We start from the raw sequence: 27,503 nt of genomic DNA on the forward strand, positions 1-27,503 counted from the left end.
AGCATTTTCCTAAAGCATCGAGCCGAAAGCAGGAACAAAATTAGCATGTAAGTATCGAGCATAACAAATGGAGGCCCTCTCACCAAGCGTTGCACAGCACTGGCTATCTTCCCCTCTTCCTCGTGTGTCTTCTTTTAACTAGGAGGCTGAGCAGTTCACATCAGGCATGGTGTTGCTTGATGTTGGTGAATTTCTCAATCTGCCAGAGCTCTCTCAATAAGTTAACAATCAGTAGGTACTCTAAAGCAAACGCCTCTTCTCTAGTGCTGGTACACACAATCAGACCCTGTGCCTTGCACCTTTGATGAAATCTGCAGTATCTTGGGTGCAAAAATGCTTTAGTCTAACCACATTTTCTCTATTTTTTTAGATGAAAAAAAGAAGAGGGCATACTGGGAAGCATTCTTCTCCCTAGTTTCCACATATCCCTGCCAACCAAGAGGACCACATTAACCGCAAATATGCATTTAAGGTAGGGCGTATGGCTGTTTGTGTAAGGCAGCTCTGCGAGCTCTCAGAATGGTGGTCAGAGGTGCTCTCGGGTGTGCGGGGGTCACAGCCTTGCCTCCCTCTATCCTTCACCAGCGCTCTTCTTAGGAAACAGAGACCATGACTGCATTTCTGTTTGCTTTCTATTCTGCCTTTCAAGCACTTCAAATCACAGGAAGAGAAGACCCATTCTTCTCTCTGTAGGAACAGACGATGACTGCCTATAACGAGGAGGCCCATTTCATCTGTCCACGCTCCTCTCCTGATCGTTCTGTGCAGGTTACTGGCTCTCTGGCTTCATTCGTGCTTGTTCGCCTCTAGGATCCTGCGCCCTACCTCATGCTTTTGAGGGGGGTTTTTTTGTTTTAATGTTCTTGACTCTACCACTTCCCTGGGCAGTTGCTCCATGCATTCATCTTCCTTTCTGTGAACAAATGCTTCATTACGTTACTCTTGAGTCTGGCCCCCTCCAGTTTTATCACAGCATCCTTGGTTGGTTTTATTCCATCTCTCAGGCAAAATCTGTTTAGAGTTTGTTGGCTCCTCCAACCTAACCACGTGCACCTTGGGGCTGTCTGTATATCAAAGTCCCGCCTCACTGATTGTATCAGCAGTGTGAAAAGAAGAGAAAAGGCAGGAAGAGACCACAGAGAGAAGACAAAAAAAAAAAAATGGGGCAAAAGCAAGCACTTTTATTTAAAATATATATAAGAATCAGATCAGTAGGACAGAGCCATGAAACAGGGAAGTAGATAATTTGAGCAACTTAGCTAGCCCTGATGCTTCAGTGTTTGCTGACGTTGGTATGTGTGCGCACTGTAGTAGTTTATACTTTACCCTTGCAGGAGGACTGCAGCCTGTTGAATATTCATTAGTAGAGAGAGATCTGTTTGCATGCTAGAGATGTGGAACCATAGCATATTGGGTCAGCTTGACTTTCTGGCCCAAGGTACATTCTCAGTTGGGCAGGTAACTTTAATGTGCCTACACTGAAGCAGTGTTGCGCGACGGTGTAAGGTGCATGAGTTAGCAGCAATGCCTCCTACTATGGACCTGCGATATTAATAATCAAATGTAGGTGTGGAGCTTCCAGCCACGGCCCCCAGAGCCTCTCTTGAATGCGCGCACACACATTCCAGCTGTACGGATGCAGAGAGTCCACTCCCGTGCAAAGCCTTTGAAAACGTATTCCAGATGTGTGCAGTGCAGAGCCCCAGGATGGCTATTAAAGCTTCTACTTCCTGTGGTGCGCTGCACGCTAGTGCAGGTCACTTACTACCGCTCCTGGTACTTCTTATAATGCACATTGACATCACCCCAAGGCGTCCTTTTGGCTTTCTGGGTTTACCAGGTTGCTTTGTGCAGCTTTAGTGATAACCGAAAAACAAGTAATTAAATCAATAACGTGCAGGCTAAATTCTTTGCAGACTGAAGGTAAAATTCAAAGCTGGGATTTCCCAGGGCCCTTTGTCTGACAGCTTTGATAATATTCCTTTAATTATGATTGTGATGAAAAATAGTTACTTCTTTGCAAAGTGGGTTACTTTTATTGGGATTCGGAGATGTCCCTAAGGCCCAGATGTAATGAGATTCACTGGGCTTTATGCTCAATGCAGCAAGAAATTTAGTGTGTAAAATCCATGTGCACAAGCACTTCCAACCCTTATTAATGAAGGGATTAGCAGAAAGGCGCAGAGACACGACTCCTGCTCAGAGCTAGAGTCTACGGGACTGAACCCAAACTTTGTTCATAAATCAAAATACAAAATTCTGATTTTGGTTAGGTAGTTAGGTTTTCCATTAAGTGACGCACAACATTAGAGCAAAAATGTAATAAATGATTATTAAAAATGTTCCTGATGGTGGGTTCTGATTTTGCGAGGTTAGTTTGGACTCGGGGAGGGGATGGGAACGGTTCAGGGTTTGTACATGAATAAATAAGGATGCTGCTTTGCTTTGGAAGCTGTCGTGTTCCGGAAGAATTGTAAATTTCAAATAAAAACATGTCGGCATCCCTGCTACATGTAACTGAGTCTTGTAATTCAATTTCTTTGTATTTAAATGATGCAGTTTAAACTGTGTTTACTAAACATGTTTTTTAGGAACAGAAATGTGCTTGCTGATCACCAGTAATTGTATGGAATAGTTTTTATTAGGAGAATAATGGTAGACATTTTATCATTCTAAAATATTGTTTCTTTTTCTGGTTTTCTGAGCTGCGTATGGCTGTCTGTTGACTTACATCACAGTTGCGGTAGACTGGTAAGTATAAATTCAGTTATAGTGTCCTGGGAGATCACAGAAATGTGTGCTCAGCAGATATGCAGGTTCAGAGCCCTTTGTGGCTGCCTGCTGTATGACTCTTTGTACAGAAAGCATAGTTGCTAGCCTATTCATTGTTAGGTTGTTTGTGTGGCCTGTTAGCCCTTGCCATTGCCATTGCTATGATAGTCATACAAACCACACTAGCTAAGGGGCTGGTGCAAGACTTGTGTCTTCCAAATGTCATTTGGCGCATCTCAGCTGTAACTACAGTTAGAGGGTAAGGAAGTAGTTAGTGATAGAAACCAAACTTTAGCGGGTGATACTGCATTTATCACTTGCAAATAGTTAGTTTTTCTTATAATGGGTGATCTTTGGATGGTGTAGTTCAGTATAAGAACAGTAACAGAAGTATTTCAGAAGAACGTAATTGCCTTACTGCATCAGACCAAAGGTCCTCCAAGCCCAGTACCCTATTTCCAACAGTGGCCAATTCAGGTCACAATTACTTGGCAGGATCACAAAAGTTGATAGATTCTCGGGCCCTGGAATGAGGAGAATCCAGATGGCTTGGAAGAACAATGGGTGACCTTAAAAAGGGATCCACACAAAAAAGGGACAATAACACCAAAGTCTAATCCACGGACGCATTAAATGAGTGTGGATGAGGTATCAGCAAGCTGTCAATGCGCCCTTTTTTCTTGCAAAGGGTCACCCGCTCCACTCTGTCATTTTCCTTGTATTTATATTTTTTCAGTGTGCCTGCAGTTAAAATCCAAAATAGAAAACATGAACACTTCAAATTCACATCTGCAAATGCTGAAGGATACTCGTGTGATGTTAATCACAATGCCCGACCCAGTCACATCGTAGTCATGCTAAGAATCACGAAGCCCAACATGGTGGTAAGACTTCCTCGGGGCAGTAACTGAAATCACTGATCTGGAAGTCTTACTCCACACTCATTTAATCGCTACGCCCGACCCGGTCACATTGTAGTCATGCTAACAATCCATGAAGCCTAAGCCCAACATGGGGGTAAGACTTCCTCTGGGCAGTAACTGAAATCACTGATCTGGAAGTCTTACTCCACACTCATTTAATCGCTACACCCGACCCAGTCACATCGTAGTCATCCTAACAATCCATAAAGCCTAAGCCCAACATGGTGGTAAGACTTAGATGGGGCAATCACTTATCTGGAAGTCTTACTCCACACTCATTTAATCTCTATGCCCGACCCAGTCACTTTGTAGTCGTCCTAACAATCCATGAAGCCCAACATGGTGGTAAGACTTCCTCTGGGTAGTAACTGAAATCACTGATCTGGAAGTCTTACTCCACACTCATTTAATCGCTACACCCGACCCAGTCACATCGTAGTCGTCCTAACAATCCATGAAGCCTAACATGGTGGTAAGACTTCCTCGAGGTAGTAACTGAAATCACTTATCTGGAAGTCTTACTCCACACTCATTTAATCGCTACGCCCGACCCGGTCACATTGTAGTCATGCTAACAATCCATGAAGCCTAAGCCCAACATGGTGGTAAGACTTCCTCTGGGCAGTAACTGAAATCACTGATCTGGAAGTCTTACTCCACACTCATTTAATCGCTACGCCCGACCCGGTCACATTGTAGTCATGCTAACAATCCATGAAGCCCAAGCTCAACATGGTGGTAAGACTTCCTCGGGGCAGTAACTGAAATCACTTATCTGGAAGTCTTACTCCACACCCATTTAATCGCTACGCCCGACCCAGTCACATCGTAGTCGTCCTAACAATCCATGAAGCCTAAGCCCAACATGGTGGTAAGACTTCCTCTGGGCAGTAACTGAAATCACTTATCTGGAAGTCTTACTCCACACTCATTTAATCGCTACGCCCGACCCGGTCACATTGTAGTCATGCTAACAATCCATGAAGCCTAAGCCCAACATGGTGGTAAGATTTCCTCTGGGCAGTAACTGAAATCACTGATCTGGAAGTCTTACTCCACACTCATTTAATCGCTACGCCCGACCCGGTCACAACATAGTCGTCCTAACAATCCATGAAGCCCAACATGGTGGTAAGACTTCCTCGGGGTAGTAACTGAAATCACTGATCTGGAAGTCTTACGCCACACTCATTTAATCGCTACGCCCGACCCGGTCACATTGTAGTCGTCCTAACAATCCATGAAGCCCAACATGGTGGTAAGACTTCCTCGGGGCAGTAACTGAAATCACTGATCTGGAAGTCTTACTCCAACTCATTTAATCGTGTCTTTGGATAAGACTTTGGTGTCCCTTTTTGTGTGGCTTTGTTTCATTTCGGGTCAGTGATGCTCTTTCTTTTCGCATGTTATTGTTAAGTAAAAGGAGGAGGAAGATCAGCTTTGTATGGTTTTGAAAGCCGCAAAATGTAAAAGCAAAAAGCTTACCAGGGATCCCAGAGGACAGGGAAAATGTCTGCAGGAGGTGAGGCAAGCAGGAAAGGTGGAGAAAAGGCACAAACCTAAGAGAAAATTAGCTGCTAAAAGGAGAATTGAGACCAAGGGGGAAGCGAGGGCCTGTAGTATGTGACAGGAAGAGAAGAGGAAGGGCGTGCACAGCAGAAAGGAGTCTGGCACGAACTAGAAATACTGAAAGAGAAGAAAGTATTGGTGATGGAGAAGCCCAGAGAATCCTGTAAAAGTGGCTGTCAGGTAGGGTCTGCACTAAATGTGCCTGGAGCTCAGTATCTGCCATCACATTTCCTACATTTCTATTCTTAAAGGTTGGCCAAGTTGCCCCGATTCAGACGGCAAACGATGCTTTCCTTGTTTCACATTCTCTCTGTGCAGGAGGGCCCTGTCCTCCTGTAACCTCTTTCCTGGTTTTGCTCGTCGTTTTGGCTATGAGAAGTGCTGTCTCAGCAGGAAATCAAGTTCATCTTAAGTTTACTTTTTTTTTTTTTAAACTAAGAAAAGGCGAATGCCAAACCTTGCAGTCGTTTCAGTGCAGTCATGGATCTTGTTCCAGCAATAGAAATAAAGCATAGGAAGCCCAGTGCGTTCAGGACAGGCCCCCCTTATAAGATGCAAACTGCATTGCAAGACAGCTAGCGCTGAGCTGACCAAATGATTGCATTGACAGCACGTGCTGTGCTGTGCAACTTTGCATGCTCTTGGGTTTTCCTGGGCTCCGAAATCTGGGAGCATGGTGCTTCTAATCTTTAGCTAACAGACTGTCACAGGGAACTGGTGAGCAGCAATCGCTCCCTTACTGGTCTTTATTGGGAGAGTAAAGCCCCTCACTGTCACCGGCTTCAATGGAGGCTTTGTCCTCACCTCTTCTGGTCTTAGCACTGCAAACACAAAAGTGACTCTCTAAAAATGAACTCTTATCCTCCTCCATCCGTTTTTTTCTCTCTTGCAGAATCTTGTAATTTTGTTACAATGACCCTGTCATTTCCAATCAGGCAACCCATCCCAACATGCGGACCTATTATTTCTGCACAGATACAGCCAAGGAAATGGAATTGTGGATAAAAGTCATGACGGACGCAGCTCTTGTGCAGACAGAACCTGCTAAAAGGTAAAACCGATGGAGACTGCTCATTTCCTTTACAGTCAGTGCCACGGAAGGACACCTGGCCCTGGGCTCTTTCCTGGTACCAGACATCCTCCTTTACCTCTGGGTATCTTGGATCTCTGACTTTACTTTTGTGGCGTCACCAGTACAGGACTCTGAAATACAGGAATTCCCTGTTTATTTTCGTGGAAGGGGGTAGGATAGACCGGTTTAACTAAAGAAAAAAAGAGCTAGTACAAAGTACATCTGTGTGCTTGTCAGGACTCTCAGGGTTACGTCCTCTGAGGCTCTGCTTCTGCGCATTCTGCTCATTTCCATTGGGGAAGGAATGTGACACGCGTTGCCGTACTGGTGCAGAGGGGGAGGCCTGGGATGAAGAGGTTAAGCGGATGTTGGAGTTCTGCTGCAAACTTTCTGAGTGAGCCTGGGCAGGGCAACTGCTGGCCTAGAATATCTCTCAGGTCAGTGGCCCATGCAGAGCTTTTCAAAGATGACAGAGGCAGATGGCACTTTATATAAATTAACCAGCTTTCGAGGACCAGAGTCCACTTCATCAGATGCCTGCTTTCAAGGACGCTAGTCCTCAAAAGGTCATGCCTCAATAAACTGGTTAGTCTAAAAGGTACCACTGGCCTCTGTCATTTATGATGCAAGAGCTTTGCATCATGTTGAGCAGATGGGCTGTGCATGTCTGGGGACTATCTTGGGAGCTCCTTCTTCAAAGCATATTTCTGGGTCAGTGTAACTGTAAATATAGAAAGGACTTCTCAATTGATGATTTAGTTGGGGGGAAAGGATTAGGGGTATGAGTTCCTTCAAGGAGCAGGCCAAGTGATACCTGGTCCCTCCTAGAGCCTGGGAGTTTCGCTTCAGGTCTCATCCTCAAGTTAAACGCCCTCCACCCCTTACATTTATTTATTTATTTTATTTAGGTGGTTTATATACCGTCGTCCCAAAATAAGATCACAATGGTTTACAAAGTTATCGTTCGGTTTCAGGGTCAGCATTCATGTTCTGGGTTTAATACAGTTTATACATAGTCGGTCATATTCATGCATTATCTAGTTTCTTACAATTGTAAATACTAATTCCAGGTCAACACAACATAATCAGGTATGCGTTACTTAAGGTGCTATTTCATTTCATTGTCCTGGGTGCCATGCTCGTGAGGTAGACGTTTACACTTTACATCATTCAGTTCTTTTTGCTCAATTCACTAATATTGTTTAGGGGTCTGATAGTGATGTTATCAGTTTATTGGCCTTCATGTTAGATTATAGGCTTTTCGAAAGATCCATCTTTTCAGTTCCCGTTTGAAACTCTTTCTTTCTATCAGTCGTAGCGGCTCTGGGAGCGAGTTCCATAACTTGGGGGCCACTATGGAAAACACGCTGTTTCTTATTTGTATTGAGCGGGTGCTCCGTGGTGGTGCATTTTTAGCAATCTTTGGGCTCTGCGGTGTGTAGGGTTGCACAGGCACTCCTAACAGGCATGGGTTAATGTTGATGATATTAAAAATTAGTCAGTACTTTATAGTGGATTCTGGATTGTACAGGAAGCCAGTGCAGTGCTATCAGCGAGGGGGTGATATAGTCAAATTTCCTTCTCCCTAGTAGCAGCCTGGCTGAGGCGTTTTGTAGCAGTTGTAAAGGTTTTCTGAGTCCAGAGGATAGGCCTAATATCAGGGAGCTGCAGTAATCTGTTAGAAAATATTAGCGATTGTAGAACAGTGCGGAAGTCGTGTATTAGTAGATGTTTCAGTCGATGTAATATTCCAAGCTTTGGCGTATCCTGTTTTAATTAGTTTGCTTGTTTGTTTTTTCATTGACAAATTTTCATCAGTCTGCATTCCTAGGTCTTGTACCTGATCTGAGGGAGTAATGTTCACATTTTCTAGGTTTAGGATTGGCGGTGTGATTATTGTGGAATTACTCCTCAACCATACAATTTCTTTTTTTTTTTTTTTTGTGTTTAGTGTTAATTTCAGCTGATTTAGTCTTTGTTGTATTGATGATCAAGATCTACAGAAACTGGGTAGATTTAACAGAACACATTTTCTTGGTCAAACCCAAGAGTCTTCTAATATTCTAGGCCTCATTGTGATTATAGGTTGGGCTCTTGATCCTTCTACTTAGTGGCTGTCTGACAGGCAGAGCATAAACAGGACTCTGGTTTGAGAGCATCTGGGACCTTGAAACATCTCAGTGGGTAAACCTTGATGCGGGTGGAATAGTATTGCTAGGAGGATCCATCCTTATTTCAAGAAATCACATGTTGGACTGTCTGGGCATTCAGTTAGGTATAGATCTCCAGATTGACCTTTCAGTTTGGCCTTTGCATTTAGAGTAACTGGAAATCAAAAGTTCCCAGGTATGGAGAGCATGACTTTTTTTTATCCTTATTAGTTTTATTTTTTGGGTGGTGTTTGGTGTCTGCTATTTCAAAATATTTTATTGGTGTTTAGAAAATTTAGAAATTGTATATTTTAATTATTGGATCTTCTGTTCATCAGTTCTTTTTGAAATCTTCTTTTTATTAGTATCTTTTTACTATTAGGGTTATGTATTTTTTTATATTTATTTCTTTGTTTTATTTTTTTATTTGTGGAATGATGGTTGTTTTTCCATTATTGCGCTACATAGAGAATCCCTTGTTGTGGTTTCCAGTTCAGTTTTTGCTTGTATGTTTCTATTTATACTTTATGGTTGCTCAGTTCTGTATCTGGTGAGGGTCTGTTTATGTTCTACATGTGTGAGTGAGGTGAGGAATTCTCCTAAAATCTATGTATCTTTAAGTTATTTACTGTTATTACGTTTCAGTGTACTCTGCCCCCGAGGCGACAGTTTTAGTTCCTTGTAAACCGGTGTGATATGTATATTATACAGGAACATCGGTATATAAAAATAAATAAATAAATAAATAAATAAAAGGATGTATATTGGTGTTTTAGGGGCTAATATTTTTTCAGTGTTGTCTTTTCATAGGTAAAGTTGATACTGTTTGAGTGCTTGCAGTTAATACTGTTTTGTTATAGGATGTTTATTATATTATAATTGTAATTGTTTGCTTATGGGTTTCTGAAAGTCAAGCACACAACCACCACGTGTTACAATAGGCCTCCTACCATATAAGTTCCAAGTGTCTCTTTTGCGGGGTTTTCTGGTTGGCACCACCGAAGTGCATGCAACAATAATATAATGCAAGTGATACTTTTACCTCAGAAGACTGTACTTTGTTCATTTTTTCATGTAAAATCTGTTATAAATGCATAATTAACTGTTTGAATGGAGAAGGCCAAATGTGTGTCCAAGGCTATAAGGTTCACCTAGGGCACTTAATACTGTTGCACTGGTCATGTGGGAGCACCAAATTACATGGGGAGTTGCTGAATTCTCCGAGGACAAGCAGGATGGCAGTCCTCACACATGGGTGACATTGGATGGAGCCCGGCACGGAAAACCTATGTCAAAGTTTCTAGGACTTTGACTGACATGCTCTGGCATGCAATATACCGTGCATCCACGCAGGGTCCTCTCAGTCTCTTGTCCGTGGAGCCCAGTGTCTCGCGGCAAATGTTTAGCCTCTTTTTGTTTAAGGCTTCTTCGGAAGCTTATTCTGCCGTTTTTCTCTGTTTGTCTGAATATATCACTTACATTATATTATATTTACATGCACTTCTGAGATGCCAACCATAAAACTCTGCAAAAGAGACACTTGGAACCCCATGTTTCTTCCCTTATTGCTTCAGTAAGTTTCCTTTCTTGGTTGATCCCCCAGGGTGGCAATGCACTCGGTACTTGCTGGTTATCAGCCGCCGCCATTGATATCGATATTGCATCCCTGAGGGTGTTGCATGATATCTGGGGTTGTAGCAGGTGTGCCCAAATACCCCAAAGGGATGCTGAGCTCACCTTGACCAGATGTAATGGCTCTTTGGGCTGGGCAAGACTGATCTATTAGCATCAGAGTTATCAACATCGAGGGACCTTAGAGCCGCACCATTGGCCACCGAGCTATTCACATCATTGGGACCGTTGGTTCTGTCGACGCCGAAGGCTTCTAAGGACGCTGGAGACAGGCCATCAGCCACCTCATCAGGTCGAAGACATTGGGTTCGTCATCAGCCTCAGCACCAGGAAAAGGACCGATCTGAGCATCAAGGGACGCAGAAGATGCATCTGCATCGGTCCCCGTTGATGCACGGTGCCAGGCTGTGATGCCTCTGAAGTGGATCCCAAGGGTTCGTCATGGTCCTACTGGTCCCGATGTCTGCACTGATCCTCCCCTTGGTTCCAAATAGGATTTGGTTATGCCTTCTGAATCCCAATCAGTCTTGGCATCGGCAATCTTTGAGGAGGAACTGGAGAAGCATGTGCTGCTAACAGTGAAGATGATGTTGCAGGGTATTGGCATCTGAGCACCAATGGCACCGGGCCAGCACCATCCCTCCTTGAGCCGTTGCTCAAATCCTTGCATGCACTCATTGGAGTGCTACTGACACCTTTGTGGGTGTTGGTACCTGATGTGGCATCGACACCTGACGGGGCATCAGGGCAGCCACTGGCTGATCTGGTAGTCATCCCTGGTTCCTCAGACCAGGAAGCTCCCCTGGTAACAGCAGTGGCCTCTGGGTCTGGGTCACCACAGTCAGTCAAGTCTATTCTCATACCGAGGGCCAGAGACTGAGCCCCTGGGACCTGTCCCCTGCCTATGACAGTGAGGACGAGGGCCCTTATGATCCCTGGGGGGAATAACTCTTAGATGGTGTGGATTCCAATGCATCGGATGGCCTCCTTCAGACACGTCTTCTGATGACAGAAGGAAGTCTCTTCCAGAATATCTCTCCTTTGCAGGTTTGTCAGTTTGATGGCTGAAGTCATCCCATTTCAATTGCAGACTGAGGAGGATACCTGGCACAAGATGCTGGATATTCTCCAGTACGTGGAGTCTTCTAAGAAGATAATGGTGATCCCAGTGCATAAAATCCTTTTGGAGTTACTGATGATGTGGGAACTCCCCTTCTCAGTGCATCCTGTTAATAGGAAGACAGACACAATATATCTTGTCCAGAAAGCTCTAGTATTTGACAAGCAACAGCTGCTGCACCAATCAATTATGGTCTAATCTGCTCTCAAAAAGGAAAGTGCACTCGGACTCATTCCTTGGCATCCTCTGGGAAGGATCAGAGGGCCATGGATGCTGTTGGGAGGAAGACGCTTCAGGGTGCTATGCTTATTGTCTACATAATGGCCTACCAACTCTACATGAGACAGTATATGTGGACATCCTGAAGCAGGTGTAGGAGGTGGCTGAGCAGCTGCCTCAGCAGGATACTCTCCAGTTGCTGGTGCACAAGGGTTTGGAGTGTGGGAAACACCAGGTCCTCACGACCTATGGTATTTTTGAGATGGCATTGAGGGCCTCTGCAGCAGGGATCGGTGCCTGCAGACTCACATGCTGTGGGCCTCTGATCTCCATCAGGAGGTACAGGAGTGATTCGCTGATGTGCTGTGCACAGGAGAGAATCTCTTCGGTGATAAAGTGAAGGATGCAGTGGCCCAAATTCGGGCCACTCCGTTGGTACTCAGGACTCATTGTCATCCAGGAGGCCTTCAAGGTCTGGCCACAGGAAGACTTTCTTCCATCTAAGGAGATACTATCCTCTGCCACCTTGGCCCCGTCAGCAACAATAGGCCCTTCATAGCCGTCCAAGGCAACAGAGGGCCCCGAAGCCCCAGCCATAGCCTCAGTCAACTCCTGGGATGGGGTTTTGACTGGTTCAAAGAGAGCGTAGCCAGGTCTACTATAACCATGGCAATGAACCTTCCATTTGGGGGCAGGCTACATTTCTACACAAACCGTAGTTCCAGTATAACCTCGGACCAGCGGGTCATCACCATTGTCCACAGAAGGGTACAAATTAAACCTATTGAGTACCCCATCAAATTGCCCTCCAAGTCCATTTTGGGGACCTATAGCACATTAAGAAGTATTCTTAGCAGAACTTTCCTCCCTCTTAATGGCCAGAGAGGTTGAGCTGGTTCCACCAAAGCAGTGAGGGTGGGGATTCGACTCCCGGTACTTCCTGAGTCCAAAGGAAACAGGGAGACTTCATCCTATCTTAGACCTAAGGGCCTTGAGCAAGTTTCTAAAAAGAGAAATTCAAGATGGTTTCCAAGGGCACCTTGATCCCCTTTCTGCAAAAAGGGTCTGGCTATGCTCTCTCAATCTGAAGGACAAATACACTCACACTGAGATCTTCCCCAGCCACCAGGAATATCTCCAATTTGTTTATTTATTTATTTATTTATTTATTTATTAACTTTTATTTACCGACATTCGTGAAACACATCATGCCGGTTTACAAAGAACTCAGGCGGGAAATACAATAAAACAATATAAACAATATAATAATATAATATAACAAGATAACAAAATAACATTGATAGCAGAAACAGGAGTCAGAAATACAAAATGAACCAAAATGGAGCAATAACAAAAGGGGGAGGAAGGCCGTAGGGAGGGAAGGAGGATAGGGGGGAATGGGAAAGAGGGGCTGGGGAGCGGGAGGGGAAAGAGCATATCTAGATGAATATATAAACAAAGATAAAATAGAATAGAGGGAGACTATGTACAGTGGGAAAATGTACAGGTACTATTAACTTAAGTAGTACTAAGGAAGTATTGGACATCCGGCCGTATTGATTGGGCGGCGGTATTCACTAGGATATAACTTAATTAATGGGAAACTATGGGTGTAGGGGGAGGGAGGAGTACAGGGGAGAGGGTGGAGGCCGGGTGGCCCAGGGATCGAGGGTGGCTAGAGAAGAAGGGGATGGGTTGGGCGAAGGGAGTAAAGGGTGGATGAAAGGGCAGGGGGAAACTGAGAGGAGTGGTGGCAGGAGTGAAAAGTCGGGCGGGTGGAGTTGGGAGGAGAAGTTAAGTTTGGTTAGTGTCGGGGTAGGCCTGTCGGAAGAGCCATGTCTTGACTCCTTTCTTGAAAGTGTGGAGGGATGACTCTTGGCGTAGGAAGGTGGGGAGGGCGTTCCAGAGGGTGGGGCCAGCGATGGAGAAAGCTCTTCCTCTGGTGTGAGTTGAATGTGCTGATTTGAGGGACGGGGTGTGGAGAGTACCTGTCTGGGTTGTTCTTGTGGGGCGGTCAGAGGCGCGGAAACAGGGCATTTCATCGAGCCAGGTGTGATTATGTTTATGTAGGGAGTTGTGAAGGATGGTGAGGGTTTTGTATTGTGAGCGGAAGGAAATGGGCAGCCAATGTAGGTCCTTTAGGATAGGGGTGATGTGGTCCCTTTTACGCGTACTGGTTATGATTCTCGCCATGGAATTTTGTAGGATCTGAAGGGGTTTGATGGAGGTGGCAGGGAGTCCAAGTAGCAGGGAGTTACAATAATCTAGTTTCGTGAGCATAGTGGTCTGTATGACTGTGCGGAAATCGTGTGTGTGGAGGAGGGGTTTGAGTTTTTTTAGGATGTTTAGCTTATAGAAGCCTCCCTTTAGGAGAGCTTTGATGTGGGGTTTAAAACTTAGGTGCTGATCTATGAAGACGCCTAGGTCTCTTACAGACTGGGGCTGAGAGGGGGCTGTGGTTGTCTTCTGGGGAGTGTTTTGTCGAGTGGGGAGAGAGAAACGTTCAGGCTGATTAGAGATAACGAGTAGTTCTGTTTTTGAAGTATTTAGGGCTAGGTGGAGTTCAGATAGCAAGTCGCTTATGGAGGCGAGGCAGGATTCCCAGCGTTGCAAAGGTTCGCTTATGGACCCTTGAAACGGGATGAGGATCTGCACGTCGTCTGCATATAGGAAGAATTTCAGGCCTAGGTCGGAGAGGAGGTGGCATAGGGGTAGGAGATAAATATTAAAGAGGGTGGAGGATAGTGATGAGCCTTGGGGGACACCTTGCGTGATGGGTATGTGTGAGGATTCGTACTTGTCGATTTTTACTAGGTATTCCCTGTGTGTTAGGTAGGAGGAAAGCCATGAGAGGGCTGTGCCGGCGATACCTATTTCTGCTAGGCGGGTCATTAGTATTTGATGGTTGACTGTATCATAGGCAGCTGAGATGTCTAGTAGGGCGAGTAGGTACGAGTTTCCATGGTCCATACCTTTGAGTATGGTGTCTGTCATGGCCAGTAGTAAGGTTTCGGTACTTCGGGCTTTACGGAAACCGAACTGTAGCGGGTGGAGGATGTTGTGGTCTTCTAAAAAGTCAGTCAGTTGTTTGTTGATTACCCTCTCTAGGACCTTGGATAAGAAAGGAAGATTGGAAATCGGGCGGTAGTTGGCAGGGTCTGTGGGGTCGAGGGTGGGTTTCTTAAGGAGGGGCTTGACTATGGCCAGTTTGAATGGGTCTGGGACGCTGCCTGCGGTGATGGAGCAGTTGATTAGGTCCTTAATAGGTTTGGTGATGGCGGGGGTAATGGAGAGGAGGGTTTTTGAGGGAATGGTGTCTGAGGAGTGTGTGGCAGGTTTCATCTTTTTTAGGATGGCTTCTACTTCCATGTTGGTAGTGAGGTCAAATGTTCTAAGGGTAATCTTTTTGTCATTTTTGTCATTGGGAAGGGGGGCGAGGAGGGTGGTGTTGTCAGGGAAGCGAAGTAGGATTTTGTCTATTTTGTTCTTGAAGTAGCGAGCTAGTTCTTCGCATCTTTTGTTGGAGATAGTTTCGTTGAGAGTAGGTGTATTAGAGTTGGTGAGCTCCGAGACGTATGTGAATAAAGCGTTTGCATTGAATTGGTAGTCATGGATTTTTGCTGCGTGGAAATCACGTTTGGCCTGGGTAATCGCATGACTGTATGCGTGCAAGGTGTTGTTGTAAGTGGCTTTGAGTGTAGTGGATGGTTGTTTGCGCCAGGCGCGTTCTTTAGCCCTTAGGTCTTGTTTAATTGTTTTTAAATTGGTGGAGAACCATGGTTTTCTTTTCTCAAATTGTACTAGGGGTATTTCTTTGTGGATGATGGGGCATAGTTCGTTGGCTATGGTCGTTGTAAGATTGTTCCAGGAGTGGAGTGCACTGTCTGGGTTGGAGAGATCGATGTTATTAGATATTTTGTCGAAAGCTATGGTGAGCTCTTCCGTACTACAGTGTTTACGGAAGGAGATAGTTTTACGGTGTTTTTGTGCGGTAGAAGTGGGGATTTTGGTTTCAAGGGTAGCATTAATGAGGAAATGGTCGGACCACGGTACCGGAGTGACTACAGGGGGGGTGGTAAAGGTTATTTTAGAATTCACAAATTCTAAATTTGTGGGGAAACAGCACTTCCAGTACCACACTCTGCTGTTTGGGCTAGCGTCAGCCCTGCAGCTCTTTACCAAATGTCTGGCTATGGTGGCAGCGCACCTTTGCATGCTGGGAGTCCATGTTTTCCCCTATTTGGATGATTGGTTGGTCAAGAGCACCATAGCACTTGACCATTCGGGTGTTGGAGTCATCAACTATGTACTACCCACCACAACTATGATTGGTTCTATATGTTATTAATTCACCCCTAATTCCTCCCATCTTACACCTTACTTTTCTATTTCACCCCTCCTTCCTATCCTCCATCCCACGTGTCTGCCCTCATTCTACCGTCTCAGTATTCCTTCTCAATCCAGACAATCTTTCGTCTGATTTCATTTTAACATTAATGGCACATTTACTCAAATTCAGTATAAGAACTGTTATCAATGGTTTCTAAATGTTTAAATGTTCCTCGTTTCTATGCATTATTTAAATTGTTTAAATTTTATGTAATTGTTTTAAATTGTTCCTCATTTTTTTATGTATTGCTCTCAAGCACTCTTATTTGTTCCATGTTCTTTGTTCCTTGTAATGCTCTTAGGCAAGTTGAATTGTTTCACTGTAAACCGGTTTGATTTGCATCCGATGCAAGAAGATCGGTATATAAAAAACCAAAAATAAATAATAAATAAATAAATCAACTACCCCAAGTTCCATCTCAGCCTATCACTTCAATTGGACTTCATAGGAGTCCTACTAGACACTGTTCAGGCAAAGATCTTCTTGCCGCAGCAATGGGCCATCACCTTGATGTCCATCGCGGTGGAGACTCAATGGAGCCAGCAGGTATAAGCTTGATACATGTTGAGGCTGTTGGGCCATGTGTCCAGCACAGTACACATTACTCCCTGGGCAAGCATGCATAAGCAAAGCACCCAAAAGATCTTATGATCTCAGTGGCTTCATTCCTCACAGGATCTGCAAAACTGTATCCGTCCCTCTGTGAGGCCTTGTCCTGGTCCTTAGGTTCAAATTGTCCTAACCATGGATGCATCCACCCAGGGCTGGAGAGCACATGTAGATGGGCTCAGCACCCAGGGGCTCTGGTCTGCCCAGGAATGTCTGTGCCAAGTGAACTTTCTGGAGCTCCAGATGATCCAATATGCTCTGTGGTTTTTCAGAGATTGGCTGTCCAACAAAAATGTATTGATCCAGATGGACAACCAGGTGGTGATTATATTATGTGTCAACAAGCAGGAAGGTACGATTTCTTATCTCCTGTGTCAAGAGGCAGTCCAGATATGGGCCTGGACCCTCTCTCATGGGATGGTTCTCAGAGCCACTTATCTGGCCGGATTGGAGAACAGACTGAGTCGCTTCTTCAGATCCCATGAATAGTCTCTGGACCAAAGGGTAGCGAATCAAATCTTCTGTCTCTGGGGAAGCCGGTAGTTGGATCTGTTCACAGCTCCTTGGAACAGGAAGGTTCCTCATTTCTGCTCCATGTACAGGACACAGTAAGCCAGTCTCAGTCTCATTTGCCCTTTACTGGGGCCAGGTTCTCCTGTACGCATATCCTCCAATTCCACTGGCAGTGAAGACTTTGAGGCTCAAAGAGGACAAAGGGACGATGATTTTCATAGCCCCCCATTAGCCGAGGCAGGTCTAGTTTCCACTGGGACGTCCCCAGATCTCATCTCCCAGGATCAGGGCAGTTTATGCCATCCCAACCTTCAGGCCCTGTCGCTCACTGCTTGGATGTTGAGGTTGATCCTGCAACCTCTCAATCTCTCGGGCGATGTGTCTTGTATCCTAGAGGCTTCTAGAAAGCCTTCCACCAGAAAGTCTTATGGACTGAAGAGGAGGTTTTCCATGTTGTGTGAGCAAAAGGTTCTAGATCCTTTCTCCTGCTCTATACAACTACTACCTGAATTCCTTCTACACTTCTCTAAATCTGATCTCAAGACAAACTCTGGATTCATCTAAGTGCAATTGGCGCAAATCATCATGGTGCAGAGGGTAAGCCCATCTCTATACAGCCTATAGTTGAACGTTTCATGTGGGGGCTGCTTCAGTTGAAGCCTCTACAAGGTCTCTTGCTGTGTCCTGGGACCTCAACATGCTGTTGACTCAACTGATGAAAGCTCCTTTTGAGCTGCTGCGCTCCTGTGACCTGAAGTATCTAACCTGGAAGGTCTTGTTTTTGGTGGCAGTCACTTCAGACAGGGTCATTGAACTCCAGGTCTTAGTGACTTATCCACCTTACACTAAATGTTTTCACAATAGGGTGATCTTGTGCCTGCACCCTAAATTCTTGCCTATGATGTTGTCTAATTTCCATTTTAACTAGTCCATTGTCCTGCCAACATTTTTTTCCAGTCCCCACTTGCACCATGGCAAACGAGCTCTACACACTTTGGACTGCAAAAGGACTTTAGCCTTCTAACGAGAGCCAGACAGAAGCCCATAGACAGTCCACCCAACTTTTTATTTCTTTTGGTCAGAGCAGGTTGTGGATTGCCATTGTAAAGCAGATGTTTTCCAGTTGGCTAGCAGACTGCATCTCCTGTTATGCATCTTGGGGGTCACGTCAAGGTATTACTGTTTGGATAGAGATGGTGGACACAGCAGATTTGCCCAATCTGTCCTTTGGAACTTGTTTGAGGTTTAGAACCCAACTCTGTTCCTGCCTAGGACCTGTTCTTTCTGTTCAGGCTGCCCACCTCTTGTTACCAACATAACATTGTTGTTGTGCCCTTTGGTACTTTTCTTTGTTTGGGGAGCAGCCTGTAACTAGGTATTCACCCATGTGTGAGGACTACATCCTGCTTGTCCTTGAAGAAAGCAGTTGCTTACCTGTTGGAGAACACCTGTTACATGTAAGCAACCTCTGCTCTACTAGTCTGCCTGACAGCCCACATGTCTGTCCAGCCCTGGTTTGACCCAACATGGCAATTCTTATGAAATGGCAAGGAAATTTCATAAAAATTGCGCAAAAGGGAATGTGGAGTAAGGGACACACACATGCAATATAAAATTGCATGGAAAAAATGTGTGGCAAAATGCAGACTGTTCTATTTTGTTGCTAACTTGCACGTTTATTTAAAGCAGTGAAGATGGAGGCAGTCCATAGTTGGAAGTCATGAGGAATTCACATGTTGTCTTATTTATTTAGGCATTTTAAATATCTTTGTTCCAATAATAAGATCACAATGGTTTACAAAATCATCGTTCATATTCTTCTTTAACAATCACATTCAGAGCCAGCGTTCATAATCTGGGTGAAAACCACAGCAGATATCTGTTCTTATTCATGTTCGTACATATTCTTGGTCAACTTGACAGTGGATTTATAGACTTCATATTCCTACATTTTTAAAGTCAGCATTACAGCAAATTCAGAGAATAATTCAACAACCTATACACTTTACATCACTCATTACTTATTGCTCGCTTCACTGCCATTGGCTCTTGTATTGACGATGAGGTTTTCAGTATATTGGTGTTTTGTGTTAAACAGTTGTCTTCCAACTGTGGACTGCCTCCCTCTTCCTTGCTTTAAATAAACGTGCAAGTTAGCAACAAAATAGAACAGTCTGCATTTTGGCACACATTTTTTCCATGCCATTTTATATTGCATGAGTGCCCCTTACCCCACATTCCCTTTTGCACAGTTTTTATGAAATGCCCGGATGAACCAGGCTGTGTGTTGAAAGCAGCAGTGCAGACTGGACTCCACCAAATATCAACTTGTTCTCTTTCTTTGTTCTACTAGTCCCTTTGTCTCTGTATTGTTTTGTCTTGTGCTATTTGATACAGACATGCCCTCTGTTTGTGTTGAGTTCTCACTGTCATGTCTTTGTGGGGCTCTGGTGAGAATCGTTGTCAATTTATACTTAGATTCATAATGGTGAAAGGCTGCTAAGGCAGGAGCTTTAAAAATCTTTGAGCACTAATATTGGCCATAAAATAAAATATAAATGGAAATGGAAAAGATGTCTTTAAGTTTGAATTTTTTTAATCAATTATGTATGTTATATATATATATTGCTTAGGGCCTAGGCACAAGCTGCTCAACAAATTTTAATAAATATAAATACTTGTTTTAAGAGCCAACGGAATTGCCTGAAAAAAGAGTTTTGGATAGTACTTTTGCTTTAAGTGTATGAAATATCGTAGTACATCTGTTTGTACTCAGCCCTCAGGTTCTTGGGACTCAGATGTATTATTAGAAATAATTGGAATAAATTCCCCTCTTAGTTTGATCGATGTGAACACAGCACTCACTGCTTGGTTTGGAGAGGGATCATTGTGTGGTAATACTGCTGTGTTTGCAGATATTCTATTTTCTCCAACCTTAGGGAAGCCACAAGTATTTTCCATAACATTTACATTTTTCAAGCACTGCAAAAACAAAAAAAGGTTACCGATGTTTTTCTAGCTGCAAAATTTGCTTGGATGTCAGTTAACCATGGTGATTCGGACACGGCCTGAAAGCCGAGAGCAGAAGGTGAACTGTAAAGGTTCTTTGTAAGGAAGGAAGGTATCATTGAAAGCAGCGGCACGAGGGCAGGCTGGGACTGCGCCCCGACATTCAGGTCTGAGCCTGGCAGGGAGCAGGGAAGAGGTGACCCAGGAAGTAAGGTGGGGAGGGCATCACTGAAAGCAGCGGCACGAGGGCAGGCAGGGACTGCGCCCCGACATTCAGGTCTGAGCCTGGCAGGGAGCAGGGAAGAGGTGACCCAGGAAGTAAGGTGGGGAGGGCATCGCTGAAAGCAGCGGCACGAGGGCAGGCAGGGACTGCGCCCCGACATTCAGGTCTGAGCCTGGCAGGGAGCAGGGAAGAGGTGACCCAGGAAGTAAGGTGGGGAGGGCATCGTGGAAAGCAGCGGCACGAGGGCAGGCAGGGACTGCGCCCCGACATTCAGGTCTGAGCCTGGCAGGGAGCAGGGAAGAGGTGACCCAGGAAGTAAGGTGGGGAGGGCATCGTGGAAAGCAGCGGCACGAGGGCAGGCAGGGACTGCGCCCCGACATTCAGGTCTGAGCCTGGCAGGGAGCAGGGAAGAGGTGACCCAGGAAGTAAGGTGGGGAGGGCATCACTGAAAGCAGCGGCACGAGGGCAGGCAGGGACTGCGCCCCGACATTCAGGTCTGAGCCTGGCAGGGAGCAGGGAAGAGGTGACCCAGGAAGTAAGGTGGGGAGGGCATCACTGAAAGCAGCGGCACGAGGGCAGGCAGGGACTGCGCCCCGACATTCAGGTCTGAGCCTGGCAGGGAGCAGGGAAGAGGTGACCCAGGAAGTGAGGTGGGGAGGGCATCACTGAAAGCAGCGGCACGAGGGCAGGCAGGGACTGCGCCCCGACATTCAGGTCTGAGCCTGGCAGGGAGCAGGGAAGAGGTGACCCGGAAGTAAGGTGGGGAGGGCATCGTGGAAAGCAGCGGCACGAGGGCAGGCAGGGACTGCGCCCCGACATTCAGGTCTGAGCCTGGCAGGGAGCAGGGAAGAGGTGACCCAGGAAGTAAGGTGGGGAGGGCATCACTGAAAGCAGCGGCACGAGGGCAGGCAGGGACTGCGCCCCGACATTCAGGTCTGAGCCTGGCAGGGAGCAGGGAAGAGGTGACCCAGGAAGTAAGGTGGGGAGGGCATCGTGGAAAGCAGCGGCACGAGGGCAGGCAGGGACTGCGCCCCGACATTCAGGTCTGAGCCTGGCAGGGAGCAGGGAAGAGGTGACCCAGGAAGTAAGGTGGGGAGGGCATCGCTGAAAGCAGCGGCACGAGGGCAGGCAGGGACTGCGTCCCGACATTCAGGTCTGAGCCTGGCAGGGAGCAGGGAAGAGGTGACCCAGGAAGTAAGGTGGGGAGGGCATCACTGAAAGCAGCGGCACGAGGGCAGGCAGGGACTGCGCCCCGACATTCAGGTCTGAGCCTGGCAGGGAGCAGGGAAGAGGTGACCCAGGAAGTAAGGTGGGGAGGGCATCGCTGAAAGCAGCGGCACGAGGGCAGGCAGGGACTGCGCCCCGACATTCAGGTCTGAGCCTGGCAGGGAGCAGGGAAGAGGTGACCCAGGAAGTAAGGTGGGGAGGGCATCGCTGAAAGCAGTGGCACGAGGGCAGGCAGGGACTGCGCCCCGACATTCAGGTCTGAGCCTGGCAGGGAGCAGGGAAGAGGTGACCCAGGAAGTAAGGTGGGGAGGGCATCACTGAAAGCAGTGGCACGAGGGCAGGCAGGGACTGCGCCCCGACATTCAGGTCTGAGCCTGGCAGGGAGCAGGGAAGAGGTGACCCAGGAAGTAAGGTGGGGAGGGCATCGCGGAAAGCAGCGGCACGAGGGCAGGCAGGGACTGCGCCCCGACATTCAGGTCTGAGCCTGGCAGGGAGCAGGGAAGAGGTGACCCAGGAAGTAAGGTGGGGAGGGCATCACTGAAAGCAGCGGCACGAGGGCAGGCAGGGACTGCGCCCCGACATTCAGGTCTGAGCCTGGCAGGGAGCAGGGAAGAGGTGACCCAGGAAGTAAGGTGGGGAGGGCATCACTGAAAGCAGCGGCACGAGGGCAGGCAGGGACTGCGCCCCGACATTCAGGTCTGAGCCTGGCAGGGAGCAGGGAAGAGGTGACCCAGGAAGTAAGGTGGGGAGGGCATCACTGAAAGCAGCGGCACGAGGGCAGGCTGGGACTGCGCCCCGACATTCAGGTCTGAGCCTGGCAGGGAGCAGGGAAGAGGTGACCCAGGAAGTTAGGTGGGGAGGGCATCGCTGAAAGCAGCGGCACGAGGGCAGGCAGGGACTGCGCCCCGACATTCAGGTCTGAGCCTGGCAGGGAGCAGGGAAGAGGTGACCCAGGAAGTAAGGTGGGGAGGGCATCACTGAAAGCAGTGGCACGAGGGCAGGCAGGGACTGCGCCCCGACATTCAGGTCTGAGCCTGGCAGGGAGCAGGGAAGAGGTGACCCAGGAAGTAAGGTGGGGAGGGCATCACTGAAAGCAGTGGCACGAGGGCAGGCAGGGACTGCGCCCCGACATTCAGGTCTGAGCCTGGCAGGGAGCAGGGAAGAGGTGACCCAGGAAGTGAGGTGGGGAGGGCATCACTGAAAGCAGTGGCACGAGGGCAGGCAGGGACTGCGCCCCGACATTCAGGTCTGAGCCTGGCAGGGAGCAGGGAAGAGGTGACCCAGGAAGTAAGGTGGGGAGGGCATCACTGAAAGCAGCGGCACGAGGGCAGGCAGGGACTGCGCCCCGACATTCAGGTCTGAGCCTGGCAGGGAGCAGGGAAGAGGTGACCCAGGAAGTGAGGTGGGGAGGGCATCACTGAAAGCAGCGGCACGAGGGCAGGCAGGGACTGCGCCCCGACATTCAGGTCTGAGCCTGGCAGGGAGCAGGGAAGAGGTGACCCAGGAAGTAAGGTGGGGAGGGCATCGTGGAAAGCAGCGGCACGAGGGCAGGCAGGGACTGCGCCCCGACATTCAGGTCTGAGCCTGGCAGGGAGCAGGGAAGAGGTGACCCAGGAAGTAAGGTGGGGAGGGCATCACTGAAAGCAGCGGCACGAGGGCAGGCTGGGACTGCGCCCCGACATTCAGGTCTGAGCCTGGCAGGGAGCAGGGAAGAGGTGACCCAGGAAGTAAGGTGGGGAGGGCATCACTGAAAGCAGCGGCACGAGGGCAGGCAGGGACTGCGCCCCGACATTCAGGTCTGAGCCTGGCAGGGAGCAGGGAAGAGGTGACCCAGGAAGTGAGGTGGGGAGGGCATCACTGAAAGCAGCGGCACGAGGGCAGGCAGGGACTGCGCCCCGACATTCAGGTCTGAGCCTGGCAGGGAGCAGGGAAGAGGTGACCCAGGAAGTAAGGTGGGGAGGGCATCGTGGAAAGCAGTGGCACGAGGGCAGGCAGGGACTGCGCCCCGACATTCAGGTCTGAGCCTGGCAGGGAGCAGGGAAGAGGTGACCCAGGAAGTGAGGTGGGGAGGGCATCACTGAAAGCAGCGGCACGAGGGCAGGCAGGGACTGCGCCCCGACATTCAGGTCTGAGCCTGGCAGGGAGCAGGGAAGAGGTGACCCAGGAAGTAAGGTGGGGAGGGCATCGTGGAAAGCAGCGGCACGAGGGCAGGCAGGGACTGCGCCCCGACATTCAGGTCTGAGCCTGGCAGGGAGCAGGGAAGAGGTGACCCAGGAAGTAAGGTGGGGAGGGCATCACTGAAAGCAGCGGCACGAGGGCAGGCAGGGACTGCGCCCCGACATTCAGGTCTGAGCCTGGCAGGGAGCAGGGAAGAGGTGACCCAGGAAGTAAGGTGGGGAGGGCATCACTGAAAGCAGCGGCACGAGGGCAGGCAGGGACTGCGCCCCGACATTCAGGTCTGAGCCTGGCAGGGAGCAGGGAAGAGGTGACCCAGGAAGTAAGGTGGGGAGGGCATCATTTTTGGTTGCTCTTTGCATTTTTAAAGGGATTTGCTTTTTCCAACTTTCAGCATAAGGGGCCCCGATTCATCCTGGGCTGAAGGAAGCCGAGGTAAATAACGTTCTTGTTGTTTTATAAGGAGGGAGTCTTACATAGTAATGTAAAGACATAATGTTTCCATTCCCTGTACGTACCAGGATCATTCCAGAAGGTGGGTTATGGTCCATGTCCAGCAGATGGAGTCAGAACACAAAATTCCCAGGGGAGGACCCATATAACCACGCCTCCCTGTAACAGCTAAATCTTTCACCTAGATGCAGTTCCAACACTGCTCTCTGCATTAATGGTGGGGGTGGAAGGGAAATAGAATCGAAAGGTTACTAAGAGCCAAGAGAAACAGATCAGTATGAGAAAAGAAATGTGCGTAGCTTGCTGGGCAGACTGGATGGGCCGTTTGGTCTTCTTCTGCCGTCATTTCTATGTTTCTATGGCACAATTATTGGTTAATGGAAAGTTACCTAAGAGTTTGTTTTGGGTAGAGGTCCCCCTTACTATTTGTTCCTTCCTTGGAACCCTTAGTTGTTAGCTCCATGATTTGCCTGTTTTTCGATTGGAAGGAAAATAGTCGGATTGAGTTGATTTGCAGATGACAGGTTACTGTTTGTGAGTAATCCAGGACTGAAAATTATGTACGGTAAATGAGACATTTCTCTTGGATAAGTCTTTTAAGGATCAATGGAATAATAGACCATTTTCTTTCCTTTGGGTGACACATCCTATGCTTTATTTGGGTATTCAACTGGTGCATACAGTGGAACTAAGTCTCTGAACTTTTTCCTATTTTGGATAACATTAAAGCTCTACTGAGCCGTTGGGTGTTTCTGCTGCTTCTGGTTCTGATGTGTTAGTTAAAATGGCGGTTTTGCCCGAGCTCTTTTATGGTTTGCAGATGGTGCCTTTGTGGATTAAAAGATTTGATGTTCAAAGTTGTAAGTCAATGATATCAGCATTCATCTGGCAAAATAGAAGAGCACGGTTGAGCTTTGTCATTTTGAGGGGGTGACGAGAAAATGGATGGTTTAGCAGTATCTGGTTTGCAGCTTTATAATATCTCTTGTTTACTTCAATTTGTACAAGATTGGGTATCTTTGGGTACTAAATTTGATGTAGAAGGGCTGATGGTAGATTGGGCCATTAATCTGCTACATGAGCATGTGAAGGGATGATTGAGTAGTTTTGAGAAGTGATGGGGGCATGGAGGGGAGTGACTGGGTACAAGGGCCATACTATGTCAGTTTTGAGAATATGCATTTCTTCTCTCTGTGAACTTTGCTTAGTGGAGGAGGATATATTTTTGTTTCTGGTCTCCAGTTTTGCACTGCATGCTGAAGGTGGTCTTGGGGTTGTTTCCAGTCCAGGTTTTGTTTGCACATTTGTAATTTGGGGTCTTTTATTCTATATTGGGTGAAGGCAGGTCTGTCTGTGTGTATGTGACTGAGATGAGGTTCTTTGCTAACATGTGGGGATTTGTATCCGCCTTATTTGTTGTATTTTCTCAATATTATATTGCACTGCTGGTGAACTGCTGCCTTTTCCTGGGTAGGACTATTGCTGTTTCATTTCCTGGAGTTACTGCTGCTGCCGCAGTGTGGCAGGCTTGATAGAGTTCGTTTGTATTATTTTACAATACGCCTGGTAACGGAGGACGTTTGTAATACTGTTAAGATGACAGCAGAATCAGAATATCTATTTTGTATGGTGAGTTGTATGGTTCGTTCTGCTGTGCACCAGTGGATGCAGACCATATGCTTATATCCAGTCCCATGATGGTCGCGTGTTCAGTGTGTCATGCATGTGAGCGTCATCTCGCAGGTGTTTCCTGATAGAAGAAAGGTCGGGAACCACTGCTCTAGAGGAAAGGCGAGATATGACAGAGGAAGTGAGTCTTTTTAAATGGAAAGGAGGTCACGGCCCGAGGATGGACTCATCTTTGGTGGGGGAGGGGAGGACAGGGTCTGAATATCTCTGAATGCGTTTTAGGCGCTGTAGAGCTGGGGTAATTGGCTGGACGGGCAGGATGGTCTTTCTGCTCTCACGGTTCTGGGTAAATGGTTCTTTCCCAGACGCATTTCTTTAGCATTTCTGCTTTTTTTTCTTCTCTCTCCTCATTTTTCCTCTTCCTTTCTTTGGCTGCCTGTCCCTGGCTTTACTTGTTAACGCCTTCCTCTTCCCTGACTCAGTTCCCGCCTCTCTTCTCTGATGCTTCCACGTTTTCTCTGCTCATCCTTTTGCCCTTTTTCCCCAGCCACCTTCTTGCTGGTTGCTTTTTCTTTTCTTACTTCATTTATTTTCCTAACACAAAGATCTGGTGCTCTTTCTATCTTTTTTTTTAGCTTAGCCCTCTGTTCTCCCAGTTCCTCCCAGCCCTGCGAGACTCCCCCATTTTACCAAAGTCCCTGTTCCTGTAATTCGGTCCATTAAGCGTTTGTGGCCTCCCCCGGCCCTTCTGATGGTCACTGCTCTGGTGTGGGAGACACGGGTCCTGGTGCTGCTGGCCATGTCTACATAGGAACATGCAGCACCGCTAAAGAGGACTTAGGAATAGCAGGTGGAGAAGTAGTGGCGTAGGACAGCTTGGCCTGTGTGCATGTGCGTTGTAAAGTCGCGCTCCTTTCTTAGGCAGGACGAGGCTCTTTGGCTGATCCTTGTCCTCCTCTGAAGGACTGGCCCAGTACACAGCGGGGACTACTCGGCTCCCTCATCAGTCACTCTTTGTTGTCCGAGAGGGCAAGGCTGGAAACTGTTTCTGCTGCTTGTGGGGTGAAATGGAAGTGGTGATCCTGTTTAAGTAAATGTATATCCAACAGTTTAGGGGTAAATTATGAGCCTGTGCAAACTGCTTCTTCAGATGCCTGGAAACTATCAGAATAGAATAAGTTTAATTTAGTTATGGGCCAGAGTATTCTGTAATCTGCTGTTTTCTGTTTGTAGACTGGAGAAGATGACGTGTGAAAACGTGCCACTCCAGGAAGTTAATAATGTCTCGAACCACAAGGTACTCATTAAACCAGATATACAGAATAACCAAAAAAACAAGGACGTGAGCAAAGACGAAGAGAAGAAAGCGCTGGAAGCTGAAAAATACGGCTTTCAGAAGGATGGACAGGACAGGCCCTTAACCAAAATTAACAGTGTAAAACTGCATCTTTCTAGCTCTGAGCAGGAGGGCTTAGCAGCCAGCACAGCACCAGCAGGACAGTACAGGCTCGCTCACATCAATGGGCCTGAGAGCAAAAGCCCTGACGGGCAGCTGGCAGATCCCAAGAGAAGCCTCTCTCAACAGGCAGACTTCAGCCGGGGCGTGCAGAGGACGGACTCCATGCTGCAGCTGGAGCAGTGGATTAGAGGTCAGAGAGAAAAGGAACAGGAGGAGGAGACACGAGCCTGGTGAGTTCCTGGCATTCTTCACAAAATCCATTTCTTACCTGCTCTTTCAGTTTTATTTCTAACTCTCCTATCTTTTTTCTTAATATAGATTCTTTTTTTTTTTAATTAGGGAGGGGTTTTTTAATTTTT

At 47.2% G+C, this 27,503-nt stretch overlaps 1 protein-coding gene across 6 annotated transcripts in view; it reads left to right on the plus strand.

The window, feature by feature from the left end:
* Positions 1-367: 367 nt before the first annotated feature.
* Positions 368-27,503, plus strand: part of LOC115089239 (pleckstrin homology domain-containing family A member 5-like) — a 249,729-nt gene continuing 222,593 nt past the window's right edge. For 4 of the 6 annotated variants that reach the window (XM_029597341.1, XM_029597344.1, XM_029597346.1 and 1 more), the window contains exons 1-3: positions 368-472; positions 6,200-6,315; positions 26,919-27,374. In XM_029597341.1, coding sequence (XP_029453201.1) covers positions 6,215-6,315; positions 26,919-27,374 — 557 coding nt within the window. In that variant the 5' untranslated portion in view covers positions 368-472; positions 6,200-6,214. Of the gene's footprint in view, positions 473-505; positions 2,752-6,199; positions 6,316-26,918; positions 27,375-27,503 lie in introns of those variants that run through there. The other 2 variants (XM_029597342.1, XM_029597343.1) reach the window with 2 other exon arrangements.

The sequence above is a fragment of the Rhinatrema bivittatum genome, chromosome 4, assembly GCF_901001135.1.
Source record: "Rhinatrema bivittatum chromosome 4, aRhiBiv1.1, whole genome shotgun sequence".
NCBI lineage: Eukaryota > Metazoa > Chordata > Amphibia > Gymnophiona > Rhinatrematidae > Rhinatrema > Rhinatrema bivittatum.